At 38.9% G+C, this 24,772-nt stretch overlaps 3 protein-coding genes across 4 annotated transcripts; 2 read left to right on the top strand and 1 right to left on the bottom strand.

Moving 5' to 3' along the window:
* Positions 1-6,146: 6,146 nt before the first annotated feature.
* Positions 6,147-12,565, top strand: kif2c (kinesin family member 2C). Of its 2 annotated transcripts, XM_085389910.1 has the most exons (23): positions 6,147-6,250; positions 6,432-6,512; positions 6,614-6,702; positions 6,791-6,892; positions 7,430-7,478; positions 7,559-7,594; positions 8,362-8,508; positions 8,797-8,919; positions 9,037-9,134; positions 9,259-9,354; positions 9,460-9,514; positions 9,634-9,796; positions 9,970-10,060; positions 10,178-10,241; positions 10,318-10,409; positions 10,519-10,661; positions 10,802-11,015; positions 11,121-11,231; positions 11,318-11,385; positions 11,505-11,583; positions 11,665-11,745; positions 11,861-11,954; positions 12,380-12,565. In XM_085389910.1, exons 2-23 carry the CDS (start codon positions 6,452-6,454, stop codon positions 12,439-12,441), a joined length of 2,118 nt encoding a protein of 705 aa, XP_085246036.1. In that variant the 5' UTR covers positions 6,147-6,250; positions 6,432-6,451; the 3' UTR covers positions 12,442-12,565. The 2 variants fall into 2 exon arrangements, with proteins under 2 accessions (XP_085246036.1, XP_085246037.1); XM_085389911.1 differs by lacking the exon at positions 7,559-7,594 and having other exon boundaries at positions 6,149-6,250.
* A 1,073-nt stretch (positions 12,566-13,638) lies between these two features.
* On the top strand, positions 13,639-20,542 carry selenot1a (selenoprotein T, 1a). Its single transcript, XM_085389481.1, has 6 exons — positions 13,639-13,821; positions 14,610-14,720; positions 17,910-18,036; positions 19,513-19,600; positions 19,737-19,903; positions 20,018-20,542. Exons 1-5 carry the CDS (start codon positions 13,688-13,690, stop codon positions 19,859-19,861), a joined length of 585 nt encoding a protein of 194 aa, XP_085245607.1. The 5' UTR covers positions 13,639-13,687; the 3' UTR covers positions 19,862-19,903; positions 20,018-20,542.
* Positions 20,543-21,143: 601 nt separating this feature from the next.
* On the bottom strand, positions 21,144-23,668 carry LOC146648150 (glutamate-rich protein 6). The gene is made up of 7 exons (XM_085390458.1): positions 23,592-23,668; positions 23,405-23,469; positions 23,087-23,253; positions 22,457-22,539; positions 22,147-22,305; positions 21,705-21,918; positions 21,144-21,398 (listed from the first exon to the last, which is right to left on the bottom strand). The coding sequence occupies exons 1-7, from the start codon at positions 23,666-23,668 to the stop codon at positions 21,144-21,146; spliced, it is 1,020 nt and encodes a 339-aa protein (XP_085246584.1).
* Positions 23,669-24,772: the final 1,104 nt, after the last annotated feature.

A 24,772-nucleotide genomic window follows, 5' to 3' on the forward strand; every position in this document is an offset into this window, starting at 1 on the left:
ACCTAACTTAAAGTATGTGTGAGGTTGTGGGTGTAAAGCCATGTAGATGACATTAATGATATTTCAGTACTGTATCTAAAGGCTATAATGCCTTTTACTTTCAAATTCTTCAAAATAGCTTCACATGTAGGGTGACAATATTTAGGATTTTCACACCAAGCATCACAATGAAGAAGAGAAGTGATTTAAATGACTCTGAAGGTGGCACGTGTGTGGTTTCAGACTTGTTGGTCTGAGTATTTCAGAAACAGCTGATCAACTGGGATTTTCCCGCACAAACATCTCTGGTGTTTACAGAGAATGGTGTAAAAAAAAAAAAAGAGAGAGAGCATCAGTTCTCTGGGTGATAACGTCTTGTTGATGCCAGAGGAGAATAGCTAGAGTGCTTTGAGCTGATGGGAAGGCAACAGTAACTCCAATAACCACTCGTTACAACCAATTCATAAGAGCATCTCTGAAAGCTGCAGAAGACCACACTTAACACCAGTCCTGTCAGCTAAGAAGAAGAACTGAGGCTACAGTTCTCACAGGCTTACCAAAACTGGACAACAGAAGATTAGGAAAAACACTACCTGGTCCGATAAGCCTCAGTTTCTGCTTCAACATTCAAATGGTCGGATGAGAATTTGGCATCAACAAAATGAAAGCATGGATCCGTTCTGCCTTGTACCAGCAGGTCAGGCTGGTGCTATAATGGTATGGGTGATATTTTCTTCACTCTAGGCCCCTTAATACCATCTGAACACTATTTAAACACCACAGCCCACCATGTTCATCCCTTTATAATCACAGTGTACGCATCTTCTGACAAACTCATACAAAACAAAAATAAACATTTATTCAAACTTGTAAAGCGTGATCCAGTGATGCAATTAGGGTGTTGCTTTTTTACAGTTTACATTAAACGTACAGGATGCCCACAGATGGGGTGTGGTCATATGTCAGATTTAGCAGCTTAAACCACCCAGCCAAAGTCATTACAGGAACTAATCATTCCTTTTAAAGCCAAACACTCAAATCACCATTACCAGTTACCTGGCTACCACAAAAAGGCAGGGAGATAACCATTATGCTATTCACAGGTAGATTCTGTTTTAAAATACAACACCATCACATCAAATTGTTGCTAATTAGTAACTTAATACAGCATATATAAAGTACTACTTACAGATAAAGTATCACTACATAAATACCAGTGGATGCACGTGTTAAGTTTAGTTCTTTGGCCTCAAAACGGCTGTTAAATGAAACCATTTGAATTTTAGCATAAAAATCTACTGGACTGTAAACAATAGTTTTCTGTTTGTTTGTTTGACTTATAAAGAATTTAGTAATAAAACTATCACATGAGAATGTAGTAGAAGCATAAAGTAGCATACCTGTAACTTGAATAAGTGCACTTAGTTCTGTGCCAACACTGTCATCAATCTTGGCTTTAGTTTATTTAAATATTTATCTTACTGAGTGTGCTGACTAGATTCTAGTGGATCTGTAATATTAGCCAGCAGTGTATATAACATACACTGCTGGCTAATCATTAACAAAAAGCCAGTTTTCTGTGCCCATAATAATGATTCTATTAATTGCATTTTTAACTTTAGGTATAAAAATGATAATTACATTAATGTACAGGCCGAAAACACATGCCCATAGTGTTACTGTAATTGCAGGTACTGCATGAACCATTGTTTACTTCTGAGCCAAAATAAATAAATAAAATTATTGCTGAAGAAACAGATATGCATTTGCGAGCAGTGGGGAAAAAATAGAACTTTGTCTGGCTGCACTCACAAGTTCAAAGGTGAGTGAAGTCCTCAGTGAATGACTCCAAAGCTTGAAATGATGTGGCTGAAGAGAAAATTTAGTACTTACTTTTTTAAAATAATGGCATGGAAAGAAAGAAAAAAAGGGTCACTGGCATTATTTACTGGATCTCCACATGCCAAGAATACGAACATGCTTTAATGAGTGAATGTTCCAGTTGCACGTTTAGCTCTCTGGCTTGAGAAGATTTAATTCCCTGCTGGATGCGCAGTGGGTTCAGTTATGGAACAGCACGTACCAACCCAAAGCTATGCTATGGAAAAGAAGAAAACCTGCATTCTAATACTGGATCTTGAGTCCTGTCAGCACTTTTATTTCAAATCCCACAGTTAGCTGTACCTGACTGCATGCTGTCAGTTCTGTTTGTAGTTATATTGCTCTCTGCTGGTCATGTTGTAAAATGCAATACAGACCCTATATATTTAGGGTTTTTATCTTAGAAAGATAAAAAAGATGAAAACCATTTGATAAAACCACACATTACAGACATGATTATAGCAAATCACATGCCCACTACGAACTGCCTCATTGGTCAGTATTTCAGCATCACTATAGGGCTGACACAGAATTAAAGTCCGCTTCATATTTAGGGAAAAACTGACTAATGCTCGCCGACAGCTTACACCCAAATGCTAAACTTATTCTAAAGACCTAATTCCATATTAGTGTTAGGTTTGGCAAGGGTTACAGAATTATTATTGCTATTAATACCATCCAAAAAAGAAAGAATATGAAAAAGTAGTTCAGTTTTTCCTTCTCTGTTTCTCTCACTGCTCCTCTCCTCATCTGTCAGCCTTCCTGGGTGGTTTATAAGTGTGCTCAGCTCACGTACAGTATGCATGTGCATGTTTATTTAGTCTGTATAGAGGAACAGAGCTACGGCCTCCGCCAATTTTCTTTACACTGAGAAAATATGCTTTTGGACGGGTGGAAAAAAGGGGAGCGGTTAAACAGTGACAGGGCCAACAGATACAAGACTGCGTTCTTCTTCGGATCAAACACCACCAACAATCGACGCTGTGAAGCCAGCACCTAAAAATGCCGCTGTGTCCTTTCGGCAACTGTGATCTTTGCGTGGCGTGACAGTGTTGAGGCCAACTTTGGTGTTTAAAAGAGGAGACTTGAACTCAAAAACCCAATTTTCAGTTTGTTTTTTTCTAGTGTTTTTCAGCCAAGTATTGAACCCTTATCAGTATGAACAAACAAATGTGGAACAGAGCTGGCTGCTTGAAGGGAAAGCCCACCCTGAAGTCTCTGCAACATGTGCGAGACATTCTCCGCAACAGTCACAAAGTCATGAGAAAAATCTGAATAAACACGCACAAAGGTATATGAAAATAACAAAAGCATAAAGCCACAGATGCTACTGTTTTGTTACATTATTTCACATTCCCGTGACCTAGCCTGTGTATAACAGGATGTGCATTTACAAGAGCTCATGCTCAGTTTTGGGACAGACACATGTGAAGTGATAAAACATCATCACCGAGTGAGTCAATTCAAAGAACATTTTAATGATGTGCACTGTCAGCTGGTTCATGGTTTATTTTGTAGTTTAAAGCTTGAAAAAGAGAAACAATGTGTTATAGCTTTAAATATATATGTTAAAAAGAAGAAAATGTGGATGAGGATGTGTGATACTTTACTAACCCCCCCAAATGTTTTTGTAATCAGGCAAAAATCACACCTTTGTGACAGTTTTTAGCTTTATGTAAATGATGAGGGCATACTTGGACTAAGTGCACACAGAGACAAGGTTTCTTTACATTTTTTCTTATCTTACTCGGTCCACTTGAGGCCACTGGGGAAGTGTTGAGCTGAGGACTATGGCTGTGAGAATGGATGGACTGACAGAGTAAGGGGAGGAAAAGGGGGAAGGAGAACTGCTTGGAAAGGAGAGGAGGGAGAGGAGGGTCTAGAGGTTTAGGGGATGAGAGGGGGAAAAAAGGGAGGAGGGGAATACCACCCACTAAGCCAGTTGTGGAGAGGTTCTGGGGGTTGGACTGCCCACAGGAAACAGTTGTGGCTCCATCCCAGGCCTCACACCAAGCAGCCCTGGGCCACCCAGTCATCAACAGACAGACCTACCAAATGGCCTGGATGCTCAACCGACAGGGATTTGTTTATTTTTCGTCCTTTGGTGGTGGTGGGGAAATTGTTCAGCGCAAGCTGTTTATTAGAGCTTTGATTTTGTCATGTGTCAGCGTTCGCTGGTGGAGAATGTGTATACATAAGTCTAGCTTGTGTATAGTTAGGAGGTTTGAAAATTGAGAGGGTGTGGGCACGTAGTGGGGAGGCTAAGGGGTGAAAAAGAAAAGAGAAAAAAATGGGAAGCCTCCCACACTGAAGGCAAGGCTGAACTGCATTATGGGTCATTCTCCAGCTGTCCCTGATTGTTGATGTCACGGAGGACTGAAATGTTGTGCCTGGTTTGCAGTGAGTGTGAGAAGAGAGGCAGCGTGTGGATAAACACTGGATTCTTGTGGTCGCAAGCATGAAATGCAATAGGCCAATTAGATCAGCTTTTAGCACATTTGGGGATCACTGTGGAATGATCAGGGATGTGTTCACGGACTGGAATATCTATAAATGTAATATTAAAAGAGGCCTGTTTGGTTTCAGTGATGTCATGATAATGCCCCTACCCTATTAAAAATAGCCTCCCACTGAAAAAAGCTGCAATTATATTTGTTTGCAGCATTTTTATTATATTTTGTACGGATGTGCCAAATCAATAGTCCAATATCGGCATGGCTGCCATTGGACTATGGAAAACAGGACTAAAGTCTGTACTTGTAATGTCTCTAAATTTGTTGTTTAGGTTTCATTGGTAATATTCCTATGATCTAAAAAGTATTTCAAAATTTAAAATAAAATCTTGCACAGAACAGTGTTTTATGTGATCTACATGTAAACAGTTGTTAGCCTGTTCATGTTAAGATAACAAAATCACTGTGTCATAGTGCAATGTTGTATTGCTGAAAGTCTAATTACTCCATAATGTGGCAAATGTGAATTCTGAGAAATGCATCGGTCTGTTTTCTGTCATTATTTTTAATGTCACATCTCATAGTGATCTGTAGCGAGTTAAACTCTAGGCTGCACTGCTACATTTGAAGCGAGTGGGAGTAGTCTGGACTTTCTACCAAATAAGTAGATACAGTCCTGTCAAAACTAACTACACTCCTACTCTTTCCAAAGGAATTATGAGTGTAAGTAACAGCCAGGTGCTGCCAATCAAATGCATGTGTCGTTAATTAAGCATCTGCAAGTGTGACCAAACTATGAAAATAGGGGTTTTGGTACTTTGCTGGTCTGGAGCATTCAGGTGTGTGTTAACACAATGTTACAATCTTCCCAAGAGCGGACATCTCAGGAAATTCATCCCAAGGTCAAGGTCATGCAATGCTCACAGAAACTGCAAAAAATCCAAAAGCTACATTTCAGACTTTACAGTCCTCCGTTAGGATGTTAAATGTTAAACTGCGATTAGAAAAATACTGAACAAATAAGGTTTGTCTGGAAGATTTGAAAGGGGAAAGTCTATTCTCTCTAAAAAGAACACAGCAACACGACTTTCCCAAAGTTGCATCTCAACAAACCACAAGAGTTGTGGAACAATGTCTGTTGGACAGAAAAGACCAAAGTGGTGATTTTTGGTCATAATGCACACTGAAAACCAAACACAGCATATCAGGACAAACATCTCACAACAATTGCAATGCACAGTGATGGAGGGGTGATGAGTAAGGCTTGGTTTGCAGCCACAGGACTAGGGCAGTCACTAAGTTGATCACGACCTCCTCTGTATTCTAGAGTCAAATGTGAAGCAATGACAAGCTAAAGGTTTGCCAAAATTACAGCATACAGCAGGACAATGATCCCAAACACAGCACCAAATCTACACGAGAATAGCAGAAAAAGAAAAGAACAAATGTGTTGCAATGACCCAGTCAAAGTCCAGATCTCAGCCTGATTAACTGATTAAGTGTGTAAGAAATGCCTGGGGGGGGGAAATGAACCAAAACAATGTTGTAAATCAAAGGGCTACAACTGATATGTGAGACAGATAAAGTCATGCAGAAATATATTGCTAAACCATTGCTGGTTGTATAATGATTTTATATCATGTTTATTTTCAGTTTCAGTTAAGGTTTAGAAAATAAAATTTAGTTGAGTTCAGGATAAATATCAGTGACGAGTATTTGGTAACTTTAACTTTAATTCTTAGATTTGCACAACTGTAGCGGTTCTTCCTAACTTGTCCGATGAGTGGCAGTGTAACATCAATTTAAATACCACCTATAAATCCGTAGAAGAAGAACGCCGGACTCTATGAAATGACGATGACCAATCAGATTCTTAAATACTCGGAAATAACGCCAGTTTAAATTCTGGGCGCTGTTGAGTTTGGTACGGGTGAAAGGTAAGTGTGATTTTTATCTTGAAAGAAACTAAAAACAAACAAATGGAAACAACTGACGGTTTGGTTTTATCAAACTTTACGTTTCCATGAAAAGGCGGCATATTTTCACAGCGACGACAGCACAACTGGTAGAGAATGAGTTGGATACTTAATACGCTAACGTTACCTTCATTATTTTCAGCTTTTTAAGAAGGCGCTATCATGGAGAACAGCCTGTCCCGACTTCTCGTTGGACTCTCTGTCCAGATCAGCCGCAGTGATGGTGAGCTCATGTTGCATTAAATCCGTTCGTATTATGTGTTTTTGTACTTCCCGTGTGCGGTGAGTTTAACTCAGGCATGCTTTTTTATGTACGTGAACTAGGTCGAGTCCATTCGGCCACCGTGAAATCCGTTGACAAGTCCACAGTTATGGTTGAGTGGCATGAGAGGAACATGTGCCGTGGAAAGGGGGTCAGTAATGTCGTAACTGAGGTGATATCAACCAAGTATACATTAACATATCCTATATGCTGAGTCTGCTTCTTCTTCTGTGTTTTAGATTGATCTAAGTGAGTTATGTATACTCAATCCAGAGGTTTTGGACCCTATAAATTCAATCACAAGCTCAACTCCTGACCCACCGACTCGTGTTCCAGAAAAGGTAAGTGCTAGCCTACATTGTTTTTTTCTCATAATTTATTACATTAACCTTGCTGTCAGTCACCAGATGACAGCAAGGTTAGATGATCCTGCTTCCTTGTGTAGCCTCTCCTGTGACATTAAGTTGACCCTTATTTCAGGTAAGGGTGCATGTGAGTTGAATTTGAATGTTCAGTAGAAGCCTTATGCTGTATGAGGTGTAATCCAAAAGGAACTCAACTGTAGTTGTAAATGAACACTTCCTGTGAGCAAACCTGAAGCAATGCTCTACTCCACACGTTGATGACCTTAAGACAGTGGATTAATTCAAATTGAGCATTTTTGTTTGTTTTATAAGTGATAAACGCCAGATGATTTTTAAATACATCATCTGGATTTAAAAATCTCCCCCTGCTTTTATACTGTTTGATGTAACTACATACAGAATGATCTTCTAATAACTTATATTACACATAAGTACACGGTGCTTCTTATGAGGGAGTTAAGTGGCTGACTGGACTGAGCATTATACAGTTTTCTTTCTGTTTTTATTCTGTAGAAATACGAGGGTCGACTGCGCTCCTCTAGGATTCCTGCACCTGCCTCCTGTATGTAAATATTGATTCTCTGTGTGTGTCAGGTGTAAATGTTAAGTACTCTTGCCTAATGGCTTCTTTCCTTCCAAAAGCTTCTACTACGGCAGTCACAAGAACTGAAGAGTCAGGTCGGCACGGCGTGCATGTTTTTTGTTAAAGCAAATCTGTCCTGTTTTGGTTATGGGTGCAAGGGCGAGGAGTGACAGTCTTGCAAGAGCTGACCTCTGCTCCCAGATTTTAGATGTACATTAGATTAATAATAACGCACAAGGGATGCAAATCAAACACACTTAGGTGTTGGGTGATTGTATATGCATATGCAGCAATGGGTTTTTTTTTTTTTTGTTTGTTTGTTTTTGGGGGGGGGGGGGGTTGTTTTTTTTTTTTGTTTTTTTTTGTCTCTTCGTCCTTAAATTCTGCCTGTTGAGAAATAAGATCGTGCTATAAAAAGGACCGCTGATTGTTATCACTGGTTGATCAGTTCATTGGAGAATAAACAGTGCATGTACAGTGGCCTCTAAGTCCTTTTTTTAGGACTTAGAGGCCATTTTAATGACCAGCACATTAGTGTTTTCATATCTTTGTTATTCACTTAAAACACACTTTTCTACCACTGTGGATGTCTAATTTGATTGTTCTGTTTTTAGAAAAATAAGTGGTGAATTTACTGTTGGTGTCACTTGTGTTTTGCCACACAGCCTCGTACAGCTTTTTTTTTTTTTTTTTTTTCTTCTTCTTCTTCTTCTTCTCCTTCTCCTTCTCCTCCTCCTCCTCCTTCTCCTCCATTATACCAGTAGTGGCTGTCTTAATCCAGATCAATAATGCTGGTAATAATCAGTCTGAATTGCATAAACGCATATTTCAGCAGTTTGACTTGGTTTTGTGTCACTTTCAGTTGCTACTCGGTCCCAGGCTCGGCAGACGTGTATGTTTCAGGCTCCAGGTTCTGTTCAAGGACCAGTCTCAGCTATAGAATCCTTTTCAGCTAACCCAGAAACCATACATCCCGAGCCCCCACCATCACCAGTCCTCAAAAACTCTGGTTGGTTGTGATTTACTTATTCATTTAAAACAGAAAACAAAAAGATTTTTTTAAAATGCATAACGCATTTTAAAAAAAATCATAACAGAGCCACATCCGTTTCATTTAACAACATGTTGTTGTTGGTGACCATGCCATATTCATTTGGTTATCTGCAGGGTACAAAGTCATATCATGTACCTGTTAAAATGTATTTGAATAAGTTTCTGAGTACTTTAAATGTATGAAGAAATATTTTGGTCTTTTCCTTCTGTTAAATCTGAATTATATTTGTTTTTTGTCATCTAGTAATTCCGAATCAGCAGCGTAAAAAGAATGATACACAACCAGCGACTTTGCAGCCTTTTGTTCCTGAGGCCATAAAGCAAAATGATGAACCTGAGAAAATGCCTCCTCCATCCACAGTTAAAGGTATGTAACCTTACCATTTTATTGGTATTAGGTGTTAACATCTCATTTATTTATTTATTTCAGTGTGTGTGTGTGTATTCAGTGTGTATATTGTTTGTTTGGTTTTTCACGTTTCAGGCAGGAGGAAATCTGTGGCTCCCGTGGAGTTGAACAAAGGCAATAAAAGGCTCTCTTGTGTTGTAAAGCCCCCAGATATGCAAACCAAGAGGGGAAAGGTGAAAGATTTCTTCAACCATTTTTATTATTATTATTATTTTTTTTTTTATGTAAATTGTTTTAAACATGAGCAAAACTACTCCTCATTTTGTTACAGTACCTTTTGTTTGCTTGTCTTTATAGTTTCTGGAAGGTTCCCGGCCCAACCAGAAGTTCTTTGAGATGATTCAGGATTTCAGAGCGACTTTGGAAATCACACCCTTATCAACTACTGAAACGGTAGGTTTGAACATGGACTTACAATGTTCCATCCAGAAAGTTTTATTGTAGCTTTGCAAACTGTAGCACAGTCATTTCTCTGCACATCTCTTGCCTTTTTTTAAGATTGAGCCCCAAAGGATTTGTGTGTGTGTTCGCAAGCGGCCCTTTAACAAGCAGGGTAGGTCAGGAATAATTTGTAGATTCTCTATTCTATCATCTGAATATAAAGGAGTAATTGAGGGAGAGAAAACAGTTGCCATGTTTATACACTAACTCCGATACTCTTGTGTATTGTAGAGATTAATAAAAAGGAGATTGATGTGGTGTCTGTACCTGGGAAAGGTGCGTTACTGGTCCATGAGCCAAAACACAAGGTGGACCTCACCAAGTACTTGGACAATCAAGTCTTCCACTTTGACTACTCCTTTGATGAGACCGCCACCAATGAACTTGTCTACAAGTAACTACCTAATTTTTCCTTTAAGCCAACAGTGGCTCTGATTGTACATTTTCTAACTTAGCTTTTTCAACTGGGACATTAACCAGTACAATGGAGACTCGATGTATACTTTTATACATGCTGTAATTTTCCTGTTAATGTTATGATGACTAAAATTCTGATTTTCCTTTTAGGTTCACAGCTAAACCTTTAGTCCAGTCCATTTTTGAAGGTGGTATGGCAACATGTTTTGCCTATGGCCAGACAGGAAGTGGTAAGACTCATGTAAGTCTCCACTTGATCTAAGATTTTGAGGGTTTTTTGTTTTGTTTTTTTTGGGGGGGGTTTGAAGCACAATTTTGCAAATGTGGAATTTATTCAAAGTCTTTATTTGATTTTAAGACAATGGGAGGTGATTTCACAGGAAAGCAGCAGAACAGTGCTAAAGGCATCTACGCATTAGCAGGTAGGACCTTAAATGAAACAACTGGATTTTGTACAAAAAACAGACTTTGTCATAATTTGAGTCTATTCACTTCTAGCCCAGGATGTTTTTGCCTACCTCCACCACAGGAGGTATGCTAATTTGGATCTCTCTGCCTACGTCAGCTTCTTTGAGATTTACAACGGCAAGGTAGGAAGACGTGAAGGGAACACCCTTCACTCAGAAGATATCTATTGAATCCACGTGTTCAATTAATCCATATAGCAAACTAGACCTTTATTTATTTATTTTTATTTAGGTGTATGACCTGCTGCATAAGAAGGCCAAGCTGCGTGTTTTGGAAGATGAACGACAACAGGTTCAGGTGGTCGGCCTCGAAGAGGTCTATGTGACCTCAGCAGAGGAGGTCATCAAGATGATACAGATTGGCAGTTCATGCAGGTAGTTTAGTATCAAGAATGTGTTTGATGTTTCCTTGTGCATTTTTCTTTGTGGCTGAAAGGGCACAAAAACGTATTAATTACCCATTAGTGTACCGTAGGTAGGCAAACTCTAAGTTAGAATCTCACTGTCTTTTCCAGAACGTCGGGCCAAACCTCAGCCAATGCCAACTCATCCCGCTCTCATGCAATCCTTCAAATTGTTCTTCGGCGCAATGACCGTGCTACCACGCTGCACGGCAAGTTTTCACTGATCGATTTGGCTGGCAATGAGCGTGGTACAGATGTCAGCAGCAATGACCGGAGTACTTTAGTTGAGACTGCCGAGATCAACCGCAGCCTTCTGGCTCTCAAGGTAAGCGATGGCTGATTAAAAGGCAGAAGTACTCTGTTTTCTCTCCATTAAATATGTATGCACAGCAACTCAAAACGCTGGTGTTTCCTCTCTTGTATCCTGTAGGAGTGTATCCGTTCACTGGGAAAGAACAGTGATCACATTCCTTTCCGAATGAGCACTTTGACCAAAGTCCTCAGGGATTCTTTCATTGGAGAGAAGTCCAGGACCTGCATGGTATGTTACCACACCAAATTTGACTTCCTCTCAGCATTGGATATTTTGAAATCCACATCAAATAAAATTTTTTCTTTGTTTCACAGATTGCTATGGTGTCTCCAGGTATGACCTCATGTGAATATACAATGAACACATTGCGCTATGCTGACAGGTATGTATTTAGCATATGAAGCTCTGAATCTGTGGGCTTGTTTTTTTTTTTTTTTTTTTTTTCTAATGGGAATTCTCAGTCGCCTTATTGTATGATGAAGCTTGAAACATTTTCTGCAGAGTGAAGGAACTTAATGGCAATTCCAAAGCCAGTGAAGCACCTAAGACACAGGAGCCAATGAATAGCTCCTCAGAAGAGGTAAGCTTGCACAGCATGAATCCAGTTATAACCTGTGTGGAAGTTTCTCAGATTTAACTTGTCACTCTTTTTGTGATGTAGGAATCAGTTTTGGATACCGGTGTGTATGATGCCATATCTCAGGTGGCTGAGCTGGAGGAGAAAGTTTATTCAGAGCTCAAGGTAGAGTTTTCCTAACTTTGTATGTTTTTTTCCCAGGATTCAAGTTACAATGTCATTTTATTTTTTTAAATTAGTAATTTCGCCTATTTTTTATTTTTTATTTTTTTCTACTCAGAGGGGAGGTGACCTCATACAAGAAATGGGCCAAATCTCATACAACATCGAGGAAGGACTCTCCAATCTGGTTGATCATTCCAAAAAGTTATTGGGTTTGTACCAACCAAAATATTGCTTGATTTGTTTTGTTAATGTAATGTACTAAATCTGCTTGCTCATTACACAAAACTTTACCCCTTCTAACACAGCTCCAGCCTTTTTTCTTTTGTTTTTTTGTTTTAAATAAAGGTGTAGACTCTGTCTTAAAATTCTATTCTTTTTAATGGCCACCAGGGGGCAATACCTAGGGCTTGTAAAAAGAATTTTGTTACTATAGAAAGAAAAACCGTTTCCAAATGTGACCTCTCTAAACACTTTCCTGCTGTATTTAGTCATTATTTTCAGGGTGAGATTGGGAGGAAAAATGCATAGATGCCAAACAGTCATCTTGTTTTGTCAAAATTAAATGTATAGCCTGACAAAGGATTAAGAAAGGATTTACTTTGGTGTGCTTTACATTCATTTGTTTCATCCACAGAGACAGTGATGGCTTTGCAGTCTGCTGTGGATCAGGAGCGATCAGCGAGGCTGAATCACTAAATCAAGCAGAAAACCTTCTCTTCTGAGTAACGAGCTGTTTTATTAGAAAATTGTGTTTTGTTCTTACTATATTTGTTTCATTGTATTAACTTCTGTGTATTCAATAAAATGTTTTTGAACACTATTCATTAAATATGTGATTTTATATTTTAGGCAGACAGCTCATTTCTAGTGCAGAATTGGATACATGTACATTAAAAAATCGAGACAAGTTTTGGAGGGCTCATTCTTGATGGAATTGGTCATTGAAGTTGTCTATGCACCTCATTAAATAAATTATACCACCACTAAGAATGCAGTATGATTTCTTTTCTGCATCATAGGTGAACATAGTTCACCTCTTTCAAAACTATGATTCAGATTTGAAATTTCAACAGAATTGATTTATTCTTGGTCAGATGTGGCTCTGTATAAATAATTATAAATAATTGAATGACTAAGTTGATGGTTTCTGGCTTTTTTTGTTTTTTGTAAAAGCAAATAGCTGCTATAGAATATTTTGCTTCTATTATTTGACTTGGCCCCTGTGAGGGAAGGCTAACTTAAAATCAATATAACATTTTGATGGCCCCTATCCTATAATGAGACTTTGATCTCAAAAGGGGGAATGATGGTGCACAATGACTCCATGAATTTTGCCAGTGTAAGTGTTGCTCCATATGGCCTTAGTAGGTATCCGATCAGCTGCAACACTATTATCAAAACACCCACTAAGGAAATACCCCATCTTTAACCTCCTAGGACCTGGCATCCACATATGTGGACATCACATTTTGGGTTATTTAGACCAAAATACTCAATTTTGCTTTACAGGGGCCTGATTTACACTTACAAGGTTATATACTGCTACTGTTCTATCAAAATTTTAAACGAATATCCTCATATGGGGCTCTTATTTTTCTTAACAAAAATAAGGTAAAGAAAATGTGGTAATTCTTTGGTTTTACGTTCATTGGGCCCCAATATGCCCAAATATCAAAGAGAAATTAAAAATGCATGCCGTAGAAGAGTTCGGGTCTTAGGAGGTTAAGATGGGGTGATCCATGTTGTTATATTTTATTAGCCCAAAGGCTCTGTCAATCAGTTGAACTGCCAGAGCGGGAGGTGGTGCTAAAGATGAAACCAGTACTAGTTAAAACCTGCGATTGGATGAAGAGGAAAAGGAGGGACCAACCAGAAGCGAAATGTACAGATTAACCTGCCTGCGTACGACGGGTTAAGGAAGAGACCGTCGAAGAGGATAGCCATGAAGTGGATACGGTTCTCGCTCCTGGTTTTGGGGGTGTTTTCCCTGTGCTGTGCCACGGCTGGTGACAGCAGCGGCATAAAGAAAATGAAGATGCAGTTTGCCACTGGACCTCTTCTCAGGTTTCAAATCTGGTAAGCAAATGAGCCAAAAAACTGGCGAGTCATTGCACGCTAGCCCCCGGCTAACAGTGTCGCAGGCCTAAAATAAACGCTCGCCGATAGGAGGTTAATTTACCGGATGTTTGTTAGGAAATAACAACGCTCCGGGTTGTTCAAACTGAATAAATAAACAGTTGTCAAAAGCTCTACTGAAATCATTTTCTGGAAGTCGATAATTTTTTGCACTTTTTTCGTAAACATTTGGTGGAAAACATGGCTTCCACTTCCGCTGTTAAACCTTTAATAAACCGTCTACTGTGTGTAGGTTATGTTAATGTGTTATCATTGTTACGCTACGACGACAGGATTTTTCCCCCCCAGATTACAGTAAAATAACTGGTCTGCAGTTATTGTTGGTAAATTTAACATATTGTTTTCGCTGATAGACTTGGAGATTTTAGGCAAATTAGTCCACTAACTACTCTAAATATTAACCTGACCAGGAGGCGGTGTGCTAACCTGAAAACTCTCACTTTGTTTGACGTTTGTGTACGAGGAAAGTATTTTTTTAAGGCCACGTTTGCAATGTAAATAAGCTAGTCACTAAAGCAAACACAGCCCACAAAGGTGAACATGCAGCTTTCATGTATGATAACGCGCTGCTGCCAAGTCACATATAAAACTTTTGAGTAAATGATCAACAGAGAAGTTTAAAATTCAAATCTTCGTGCTAAATCATCAACGTAACCTTTGTTAGCCTGTCCTGTTTTGACTTTAGACTGTGCTCGGCTTTCTAGCAGTGTCCTTGTTTCCCCCCACAGCATTTCCTGAGGATACAAGCGGGTGTTTGAGGAGTACACGCAGGCCTTGTACCAGCGGTACCCAGACATCCGCATTGAAGGGGAGAACTATCTTCCTGTTCCCATGTATCGGTAAGCGAGAGCGAAAGATTGCCTGCCTTGTTACAAGTGGATTACGTCGAGCCTTATTAAAGTGGGCTGAAAGCTCCCTGGGATTAGCCGTGATTTGTCTAAGGAAGTGAAATTCTCAAGCACGAACATATCTGGCCATGGATTGGTGTCTGGTAGTTTTGGTAGACACTGCTTAAACTGCTGTCCTTTTTAAAGATGTTTTGATCCAGTGTCCTAAAATCACTCCAATGAAGAAAATGTCTACAAATCAAATCGAAATGTCAGCAATAGATAAATTGTTAGATGAACTGGGCTAATTTTACTCCAGCTTACTTCATTTTGCATTCCCAAGTTTTAAAGATGTTAAATGGGTACTCTCCGCAGGAAATCCAAACAACTGTGATGCATTCCTTAATTGCTTAAATTTTCAGGCCATGGGGCTGAAGTTGCATACCTTCCTTGGTGTATACAGTACAGGCATGGATGTGATGGTTTCAGCTAAAGTATTTAAATGTAAATTAAGTGGAATGTCATACTATTTTAGTGTTTTAGTTTTATTTGTCACATTTTAAGTTAATGCAGGGTCAGCATTACAGATAAATTTGTTTCACAAGATATAACAGGTCAAAAAGCTACAGACATAGAAGTTTAAAAACTATAAAGATTAAAAAAAAAAAAGAAACAAAAGAAAGAAACAACATAAATGAAGTCAGAAATCTTCTGAAATGTAAATGGGTGGGTGGGGACATGCACTTTTTTTCCTTCAGTTTTTAAAAATGTATAGCTTTGTTATGGTGTAGGATTATATGACATACGTAATGGTCTATTAGGTATTAGTTAATAGTAATGTAGCCTTAACTTGGGAGGGTAATGAAAAATCTGTTCCAAATGACCAAATCCACCACTTCCCATATTTCTTATAGCCCTTTTCCACTCGTACCTACTAAGATTAGCTCGCCATGGCTCAACTCATTTTCAAGGACTTTCCATTGGGTTGTAGTACCAAGTACTTTGGTACCTAAGCCCCTTTTCCATTAGTACCTACTGGCCATGGATTACCACACCTAGACTTGGATCAACTGGTTTTCTATTACAAAGCAGTGGTACCTAACACACGTGACTGTCGTCATAGCTAGGGATGGGTATCGAAAACCGGTTCTTGTTGAGAACCGGTTCCCACTGTTTAAATTCCTTGGAGTTGTTTGCCATTTTTTTTTAAACGATTCCCTTATCGATTCCAGTCGCCCCGAATGACGTCACCACGTTGCGGAGCGTCATTTACCTGGCAGGAAACATGGCGGCTCAAACGCTCAAAAGTTTGATTATACTTTATGAGAACAGATGACAACAGGGCAACTTGCAATACTTGCAAAGTAGACATTTCATTTAAGGGAGGAAACACTACGAATATGGAAAAGCTCACAAAACACGCGATAACCTTAAATGAATGTCGTGTTTTTAATTCCGCTTCGGACCCAGCAGCAGCGGTAACGTTTGCACGTCCTCTCCCGTTAATGTGGCAGGTAAATAATCAACTAACAGTGCATATTATGTTAGCGCGATCTGCCTTATTACAAAACCTGCCATTACTGCGCATTTAGGTGATCATGATGAGAGAGACAGACAGACAGTCTGGCTCAGATGCTGGCAGTTCTCGCTGCAGTCTACCGTTAACATCTCCTTTCAGGCCAGGATAGACGAATGTCACAGAGCAGTGGCTAAGATTGTGGTAAAAGGCTTGCACCCATTTGCCACAGCAGATGGTAAGTGAATGTGTTTAATTGTAGGCAGGAACATTACTGGATATTCTTGTGTAATTGCTACAGAATAATTTATGTTATACTTTGTTATTGCTACAGAAGAATATTTATTTTATTATTTTACTTTTTTTTTTTTTTTTTTATGTCCTGGGGACCCTGTGACACCCCATTGAAGAGCCGTAGGCTGGATCTCTTAAGATGTCACTGTTGGGTTTGTAAGGCCATGTTACTCCTAAATTTTTATCTTGTTCAAAGAGAAGATATAAAAAGTTCTAAGCTATTCGACCTTAGTGTTCTCCTTTTTTTTTTTTTTTTTTTAAAAGAATCGAATCGTTAAACAGAATCGAAAATGGAATTGAAATCGTGAAAATCTTATCAATACCCATCCCTAGTCATAGCACCACGTCTGAGCATCCCACGATGTGAACGCTAGACTCTGGAAACACAGCGTTGTTTTTGTAGCAGTTTCTCTCATTTCCAGATTTTGATTTTTGTAAACGAGATAAGTGATGCTACTGACCAGCCAATCGGTGGCATGCAGTCTGATGATGTCACATTTTAGTACCTGCTCGGATCGCTTAGACCCCTGGTCAAGTATTTACTAAAAAAAAGTACCAGGCACTATGACAGGCGTAAATGCATAGTAACTAAAACCAGCATATTAATGATCAAGGAACTGACCTAACAGCCCATTATTCAATCAGTGGGCTGGTTTCAGTTATAATGCAATGCAATGCACTGTTTATAAGGTTGGGGAAACCTGCAGTCAGCTGAGACTGAAGAAGTCACTTGGATGAGTGATGAAATGTTTCTCCCACTGAAAACACTACATCCAGATGAACAGAATCAACTTTTTGGGATTTACTTACCTGGATGATTGAGCATGCATCAAGACTTGCATCAGAACATTAGGTATTTAGCTAAACCAACAAGTCCATCTGTACAACAATCAGCACTGTGACTTATGATAATAAAGTTCAAAAGAGAACTTATAAATAACACATGAAATCTTTCTCATTGTATTCTAGTTGCTATGGAACAGTTTCTTTGTGTTTACCGTTTTAGATGGACTATAACTTGGTTTCTGAATAATTAGTCTGTGGCATTTTGAGGAATCATTGCCTGGAGAATTGGATTGTATTTGTATTACATGTGAGATGTATTTGTGTAGCAGTCCCAGGTGTTGTAGTTAAGGTGTGGTGTTACTGAGACTCTTAGGTATTTTTCTGGGCTTCTAATGAATACACACGAGAAAAGCTGTGCAAAAGAAATGGAGATGGTATCAAGCCCCCTCAGAGTCTTTAACCATTGTTTTCAATGTCTCACAATGTAAAACTAAAGATTTTGGAGAGATTTTACTTCAGTAACAAGCTCTGTCTGCTTTATGCTATCACGTATAAGAGCTGTATTCAAATCCATATCTAAACATATTTTTGTTTTGTTTCCACAGACACGTTGCTTCCTTCCTGTCTGTTTTCAAACTGCTGGTGATTGGGCTGATTATCATCGGCAGGGACCCATTCGCTCTCTTTGGTATGCAAGCCCCCGGAATGTGGGAATGGGGCCAAGGAAATAAGGTAAGGTTTCCTGGAATCAAAACTGTGTCCTTATGGGAACGTTTTTACTGTAGTGTTTTTATGTGTAACAGCGTGTTAGACGGCAGACTCTGGCTTTTCAGTAGATGGAGCTGCACGTTGTTTTGGCAAGTTATTGCAGATAGCACAGGCGTGGGTAGCATGTAGAAATGAAGAAAGGTGGGCTCTAGTTTCCGTTTACTTACAGGCTGCCAAGTACAACTAAAACCCGCAGGATTTCATTAGCTCTTCATTTGGTGGCTTCTGGTTGTTTTGTTAAGTATTGTTTGGCTTGGATTTGTTATCCCCAGGGTTAGAGACCTGGCAAATCCCAAAAGCCTTCCTGCAATAATGGTCGTTCTTGCATTTTAACAGAAGGCTGAAAAAGATTAAAAACTATTTTTGTGCCATTGAAACCCAAGCGCATAACAGCAACTCTTGCCTTTAAATACACAATAAAGACTTATTCATTTTGGTTTGGGCTGGTTTTGCTAGTGAATTTGTTCTTTTAAAATTGCTTCTAAGCCACATATGTTTGATAACAAAGACTATCTTAAGTTTTTCTTCCACTGAGTATGTGTTTGATTTTAAAGCTGCTTTTGGTATATGCATGGAATCCTTTCGCATGATATTTAACATGAATCTAGACTGCTATCACTAAATCAGCTGGCTTGAGAGCAGAAATCTGGTTTTAATGACTGTGCCAGGCCCTGTCATTTGTTGTTGTGTAATCCTACTGCACTGTAATCTCATCAGCCAATATGGGGAGAGCTGCTCAAGAGTGTGCGTCAAAAACAGGCATGCACAACTCTGTCAGTCCCTGTCATGCGAACTGCAGACGGGTAACAAATAAAACAAAACTTAGACCTGCAGTAAAGTCTTAACGGCATAACTGCAGGAGCCCATATGTTACTTGGATTTAAAATGTATTTATTTTGAGAAATAGCCATATACTTCACAATGTTAACATATTGGCAAGTGTTACTCCACTGAGAGTGACTACTGAATTGCACTAACGCAGCGGTCCCCAACCCTCGGACCGGTGCCGGTCCGTGAGTCGTTTGGTACCGGGCCACGAGAGTTGAGGCTCAGGTGTGAAATGTATGGTTTTCAGGATTTTTATCGGTTTTCAGCGTCATTTTGTTATCGTTTTTATCATTAACTCGGTTTTCCTGGATGTTTTCACGTGTGTTATGAATAAATCTTTTTTTTCGGTACCGGTACTAGTTTTATTTTGTTGTAGTTATCCGCGACACCTTAAAGGCCGGTCCGTGAAAATATTGTCGGGCATAAACCGGTCCGTGGCGCAAAAAAAGGTTGGGGACCGCTACACTAACGGATGGCATGAACGTCATATTTTAAAGCAGCTACATGCTAACCTGTTACTACACTTTTATCCTGTGGGGTTTTTGTTCTAATTTCTGCTCACTGAACATTGCAGACTCTGTTTAAATAAAAGAAATCTTTCCTCTCCATCAGATTTATGCCTGCATGATGGTGTTCTTCCTCAGCAACATGATTGAAAACCAGTTAATGTCAACAGGAGCGTTTGAAATCACATTAAATGGTGAGTGTTATTCTAGCACGTACTTAGTGCCCAGTGGATTTGACTTTATTTAATTTTTCTTGCAATAACATTCATAAACTTGAGATGATGGAACAAAATCTAGCCCACAAATTAAAATGAAAATATTCTTTTATAGATGTACCAGTGTGGTCCAAATTGGAGTCAGGTCACCTGCCCTCCATGCAGCAGCTTGTGCAAATCCTGGATAATGAAATGAAGATGAACATTCACATGAACGCAAGGCACCACCACCATTCATAACCTTACTGTTCAATTCCTAGCTGAAGCTAAAAGCCCATCCATGTAAGTACAGTCGTGTGACAAAGACTTTTTTTGTTTGTTTGTTTTGGAGTCACTTCTACTAAAGTGAAGGTTTATGCTTTTTAATTTGGCCTGCTCCTTTCTCTGCCCTTCTAGGTCTGAGGTGGGTTTCTCACTGGGCTGTGAGGTGATGTTTATGAACGTCTGCGCTGAAGGCAGGAACACTGCTAGCACAGACTGGATGTCCCCATCACTCTTCACTGCGCCCCTTAGAGATGACCCGCCCCTGACGCCAGAGTGGGATCCATGGCAACAGTGCTGGCCATTTTGTCATTTTCTTGTACTATTCATACTACTACAGAGTTCATCCAGGTGATATTAGTGAGCCCATAAGGAGAGAGTTAACATTGGTTCTTGTAGTCTTTAACTATTTGAATATAATTTGATCTCTGTGGGGAAAAAAAGAAACAATGTGTCATTTGTACCACTGAGCCAAATGTAGAAATTTGTTTATCAAGTAGTTTACCGTGTAGAAATTTGCAGCACTTAAAAGTCTGTCATCACTGTTGTGAAAATAACATTGGGAACCTGTTGGTATGATTTCTGAATTTTTATATTTACAAACCTTGGAGGAAACTAAGAAGATTAATAAAACATATTGTTAACTATTTAACTCTGAAACTGCGGTGTGGTGTTGAGTTGACATACTAACGCATCTGTTGTCATCAGGCTTATAATTTACTGTGGGTATACTATGCAATGGTATGAAATATCTGGAGTAACAACCTGATTATCTAATCTTTGGGAAGCTCTACACTGATTTTATATTACAAGGCAAAAGAGAGGAGAAATTAAAAAACAAAAAAAACAACTACAAGACCAGCCTAAAAGAAATAAAGTGGTTAATGTGCAACAGATGACTTTATTTAGACAAGGAGTAATGAAAGTCATTTATTGGGTTAATTGTATAATACCTTTACTTGATATTCTCTTTGTGAAACTGGGCTCCATTTAAATTGAATTTAAAATAAAGGTAAGTCTGGCCTTAAAAATGAGAAAATACTGATTCAGCCAAGCATGCTATAAGGATTATCTCTATATATCGACATGCTGGCACTCAGGTGCTAGTACATAAAATGGTTGTTGTTTTTTTGTTTTTTCCTTTCGTTTTCTGGTAACTAAAGTCAAAAAAATGAGACATGCAAAATGTTTTTCCAGCTTTGCTTTTTTTTTTTTTTTTTTTTTTCAGTCACTGTCATCATGTTCCAATATTACATATACATCAACAATCCTGAAGGCACTTGAGGATGAAGGCTTTGTCACTGTCATTCATCATTACATCGTCACTGACTTTCAGGAGCCTTTGAGCAGTAACCTGTAAGTGATGGGCTGGTGTAGTCTTAAGTTTTTGGGGATGTAAGGGCGTCGTCAGGTACCGGTGAAGATGCTGAATTGCTGCGTGGATCCTGATTTTGGCTGCCAATGCCAGCAGCTCGTCTTTAGAGAGCGATGAACCTGAAGTATGCACGTATTCACCCTAATCAAAGATTTTTCACGTTAATGAAGCACTTTAGCATTTGTTACAGTCATTTTGCAAATCATTTAAACCCTCTGTGTAGTTAAATGTTAAAATATTTGCTTTCATAAAGAAAGACATCAGAAAACTGGTAGTAATGCATACCCATATCCAAACTTTTAGACTTATTCCAGTGTCATACTCAAAATGAACATATTTTCCAATTTTTGTTTTTCCATTTTAGCCCTTATGTTTTGTCATATGTTTAATTCTATAAAATAGCCAGTTCACAATGTGCAGACTAGTTGCACAGTGCTTCAGTCTTACCTGAGCGCAGCAGGTACCCACACTGAACTTAGCCTGTTGCCTGCCTGCCAAGAAGGAAACAAACACTTGTTTGTTCCCCAGGACTCGAACTCCAACAGTTTTGTTGAGGGACAGAAAGATGGGCTGCAGGGGTGTGGGAGTACCCCAGCTCCACTTACAAGTTACATTGCCTGCATTGTTTAAGCATCGGCCACCAGACATGTTCAAGGACAGCCTGCAATGCGAGTACAGAAAAAATACATGCATATAAATGGACTGTAGCTCATTGCCATTATGTATTTATGCTCACCTGTGCAAATTTTAAATATCACATTTACACCCCATAGACAAAAACATTTTTTGACAGCAACCTCTATGACAACAACTATAGGGCTAATAATATAATTTAAAGAGGCAATATTTAATAAATGGTAAATATTAAAAAAAAAAAAATGCTATCTACCATATGTTTCCATTGGTGTGATAGCATGTCGCTCTGCCATCAGACTGGAATATAGCTCTGATTTGTTGATTAGGGGCACTGACGTCGTCATACACTATACAAACTCTTCCATTGTGTTCAGTGACGACGATAAGTACAGCCAAGAGGCCAGAGGGATAACTGTAACCAAGCTGGTAAGGACAGGAACACTGACTATAGAGGATATTCAATTCAACTGGAATTCACTGGATTTCTTTAATGTTTAAATTGTGCATTTTTAAATCACTTCCGCAAAGTCTCATGATCAATCTGATCAAATCTGAGAGGATACAAGACCTGAGCAGAGCCACCAGGGAACATGGTAAGGAATGTGATGCCACTGGAATAAAATTTCTGTAAAACTCCAGACCCCACCTGTGAATACAGATAAAGTTCAAAAGAAGAAATTATCATGTCTAGAAATTCTATTTTGCACACAATAACATGGACTTTTGAAAAATTATTTTTAAAAAACAATTATTATTCTTATAACCTAATAGTGTGGAGTTTGAAAGAAGTGGGAGGGTTGCTTTATTGCAAATTTACCTCTACATTCAAGTTCTCTTTCAATGTCTAAACTCGTCAGCCTCTGCAGGGTCATTTTGATTGTCTTTTGGCCTTTTTACCCAGCTTTACTAGTTTACGATACTAAAACTGAGTAGTTTCTCTTTATAAATAATAATACTATTTAGCGTAATAATAAAGTCTTGCATTTGTGAAGGTTTTGGGTTCAATGTATTATGTAGACACAGTGTGACCACATGGGGGCATTGTATTAGTGTGTAATGCAGCTGTCTGAGGCCTCTATTCAAACATAAATGAAACCTCTGTGTTGGAAAAACGTCATATATTTACAATATAATAAGACAAAACAAGCTCTGTGGGTCATGAAAAATAGAAGTAATATTAATTTGCATGTTACCTGATGATTACATATGCCAAACTGAACTGGTTTCCAATCATAAAAAGGGAGCAACACCTCCTCCTCTTCCATTTTTAAGCATTTTTCACTTGTGCTACTGCAATACGTTGTCCCCTTTCCTGGAGCATGTGAGAGTCTTAACCTGAAGACCCCTGGTGCAGAGAAAGCTAAACAATAGCAAAATAGACTGCGTTAGTTTCACAGAGCTTTATAAAATCAAGATGCAGTTACCTGTCTGTCTGTCTGTCTGTCTGTCTGTTTATTATGACTGTATGCAAAAGTTTCAGGCTTCCAGTGTGAATGTTGCTAACTACTCACAGGTCTTCCCTGCAAGCAGATTAACTGGGTAACCACCGTAGATTGTAGATTCTCTTGATTGTATTCTATGAAAAAATACAAAATAAGTGCTACTCATATTAATTTTGCACATTATTTGAGTCATATTTCTGTTCCTACTTTCATTCTGTTTACAGGCATTTTCATGCAAAATCATACAAAAGTGTACCTAGGTTTTCTCAGAAAGCCTTTCATAAACTTGTGGTAAGCTTCACTCTCTCTGGATTTGTGATACAGAATTTCCATCTGGTCTTTTGAAGTTAGATTACCAAAGGTTAGGTTAGATCGCTCCTCAAACAAAAGTCTCTGCTTCACCAGGATTTGACATAGCTGCTGCCGCTGAGCACAACAGAAGTGGGTCTGTGATGGACACAGAGGAGGGGGTAAGGAGGTCATGTAGTACAATAGGTGAATTTAGGGATTTTGACTTGACCATTTACAATCTGCCTCACCTCAGGATTATGTACCCATGTTAGAACAAGTAGAGGATGAGCCTTTTCCCCACAGTACTCACATTGTGCTGGGTATTCTGTCTGGGACTGAATAACATTTTTTTTTTTATCAGAGTAACATTATCTGTAACACCTTGCTTCCTTCCTTAAAAAGTAAGGAGATATTTGACTTTTAATTTATTATTACCCTTTGGGGAAAAGTTGTTAAATTCATCCTGTGATTGTCAGACTCACGATTGTACCTCAGAACTCCCGCAGCTCTGATACAATAGGTGGGTAGGTCACTGACAGGTTTTGGGCAACTGCATCGCATCCTCTTACCAGACAAAGAGAAAAAATGACAAATAAAAGGAAACATTCAATGATTTTAGAAAGAGTGAGATATTAATCCATATAATAATATCAAGATTATTATATGACCATGTGAAACCAATCAAGGTCTTATATGGTCGTCTGGAACATGGAGTAGATCACGAGCTAATGTAGCAGTGCCATTTAATGAAACACAGAAGTCTGAATAAGAGAACTGTTAACAGTGTTGGTATGTATTTATAAATATACACTCACTGGCCACTTCATTAGGTATTCCTGTTCAACCGCTTACATCTAACCAGCCAATGTGGATGTGGTCAAGATAACCTGCTGAAGTTCAAACTGAACAATAGAATGGTTATAAAGGGTGATTTAGTCCAGTAGAGGGCCTTTGGGATGTGGTGCAATCAGGGATTCAGCTGACAAATCTGCAGCAACTGTGTGATGCTATCATATCAACATGGACCAAATTATCCGAGGAATGATTCCAGCACCTTGTTGTCTCTGTGCCAAGAAGAGTCAAGGCAGTTTTGAAGCCAAAAGAAGATCCACCAATCTAATAAAGTGACCAGTCAATGTACATGTA

Source organism: Rhamphochromis longiceps, linkage group LG18, assembly GCF_057381845.1.
Source record: "Rhamphochromis longiceps isolate RC_006_pf linkage group LG18, R_longiceps_female_GT1.1, whole genome shotgun sequence".
In the NCBI taxonomy this organism is placed as follows: Eukaryota; Metazoa; Chordata; class Actinopteri; order Cichliformes; family Cichlidae; genus Rhamphochromis; species Rhamphochromis longiceps.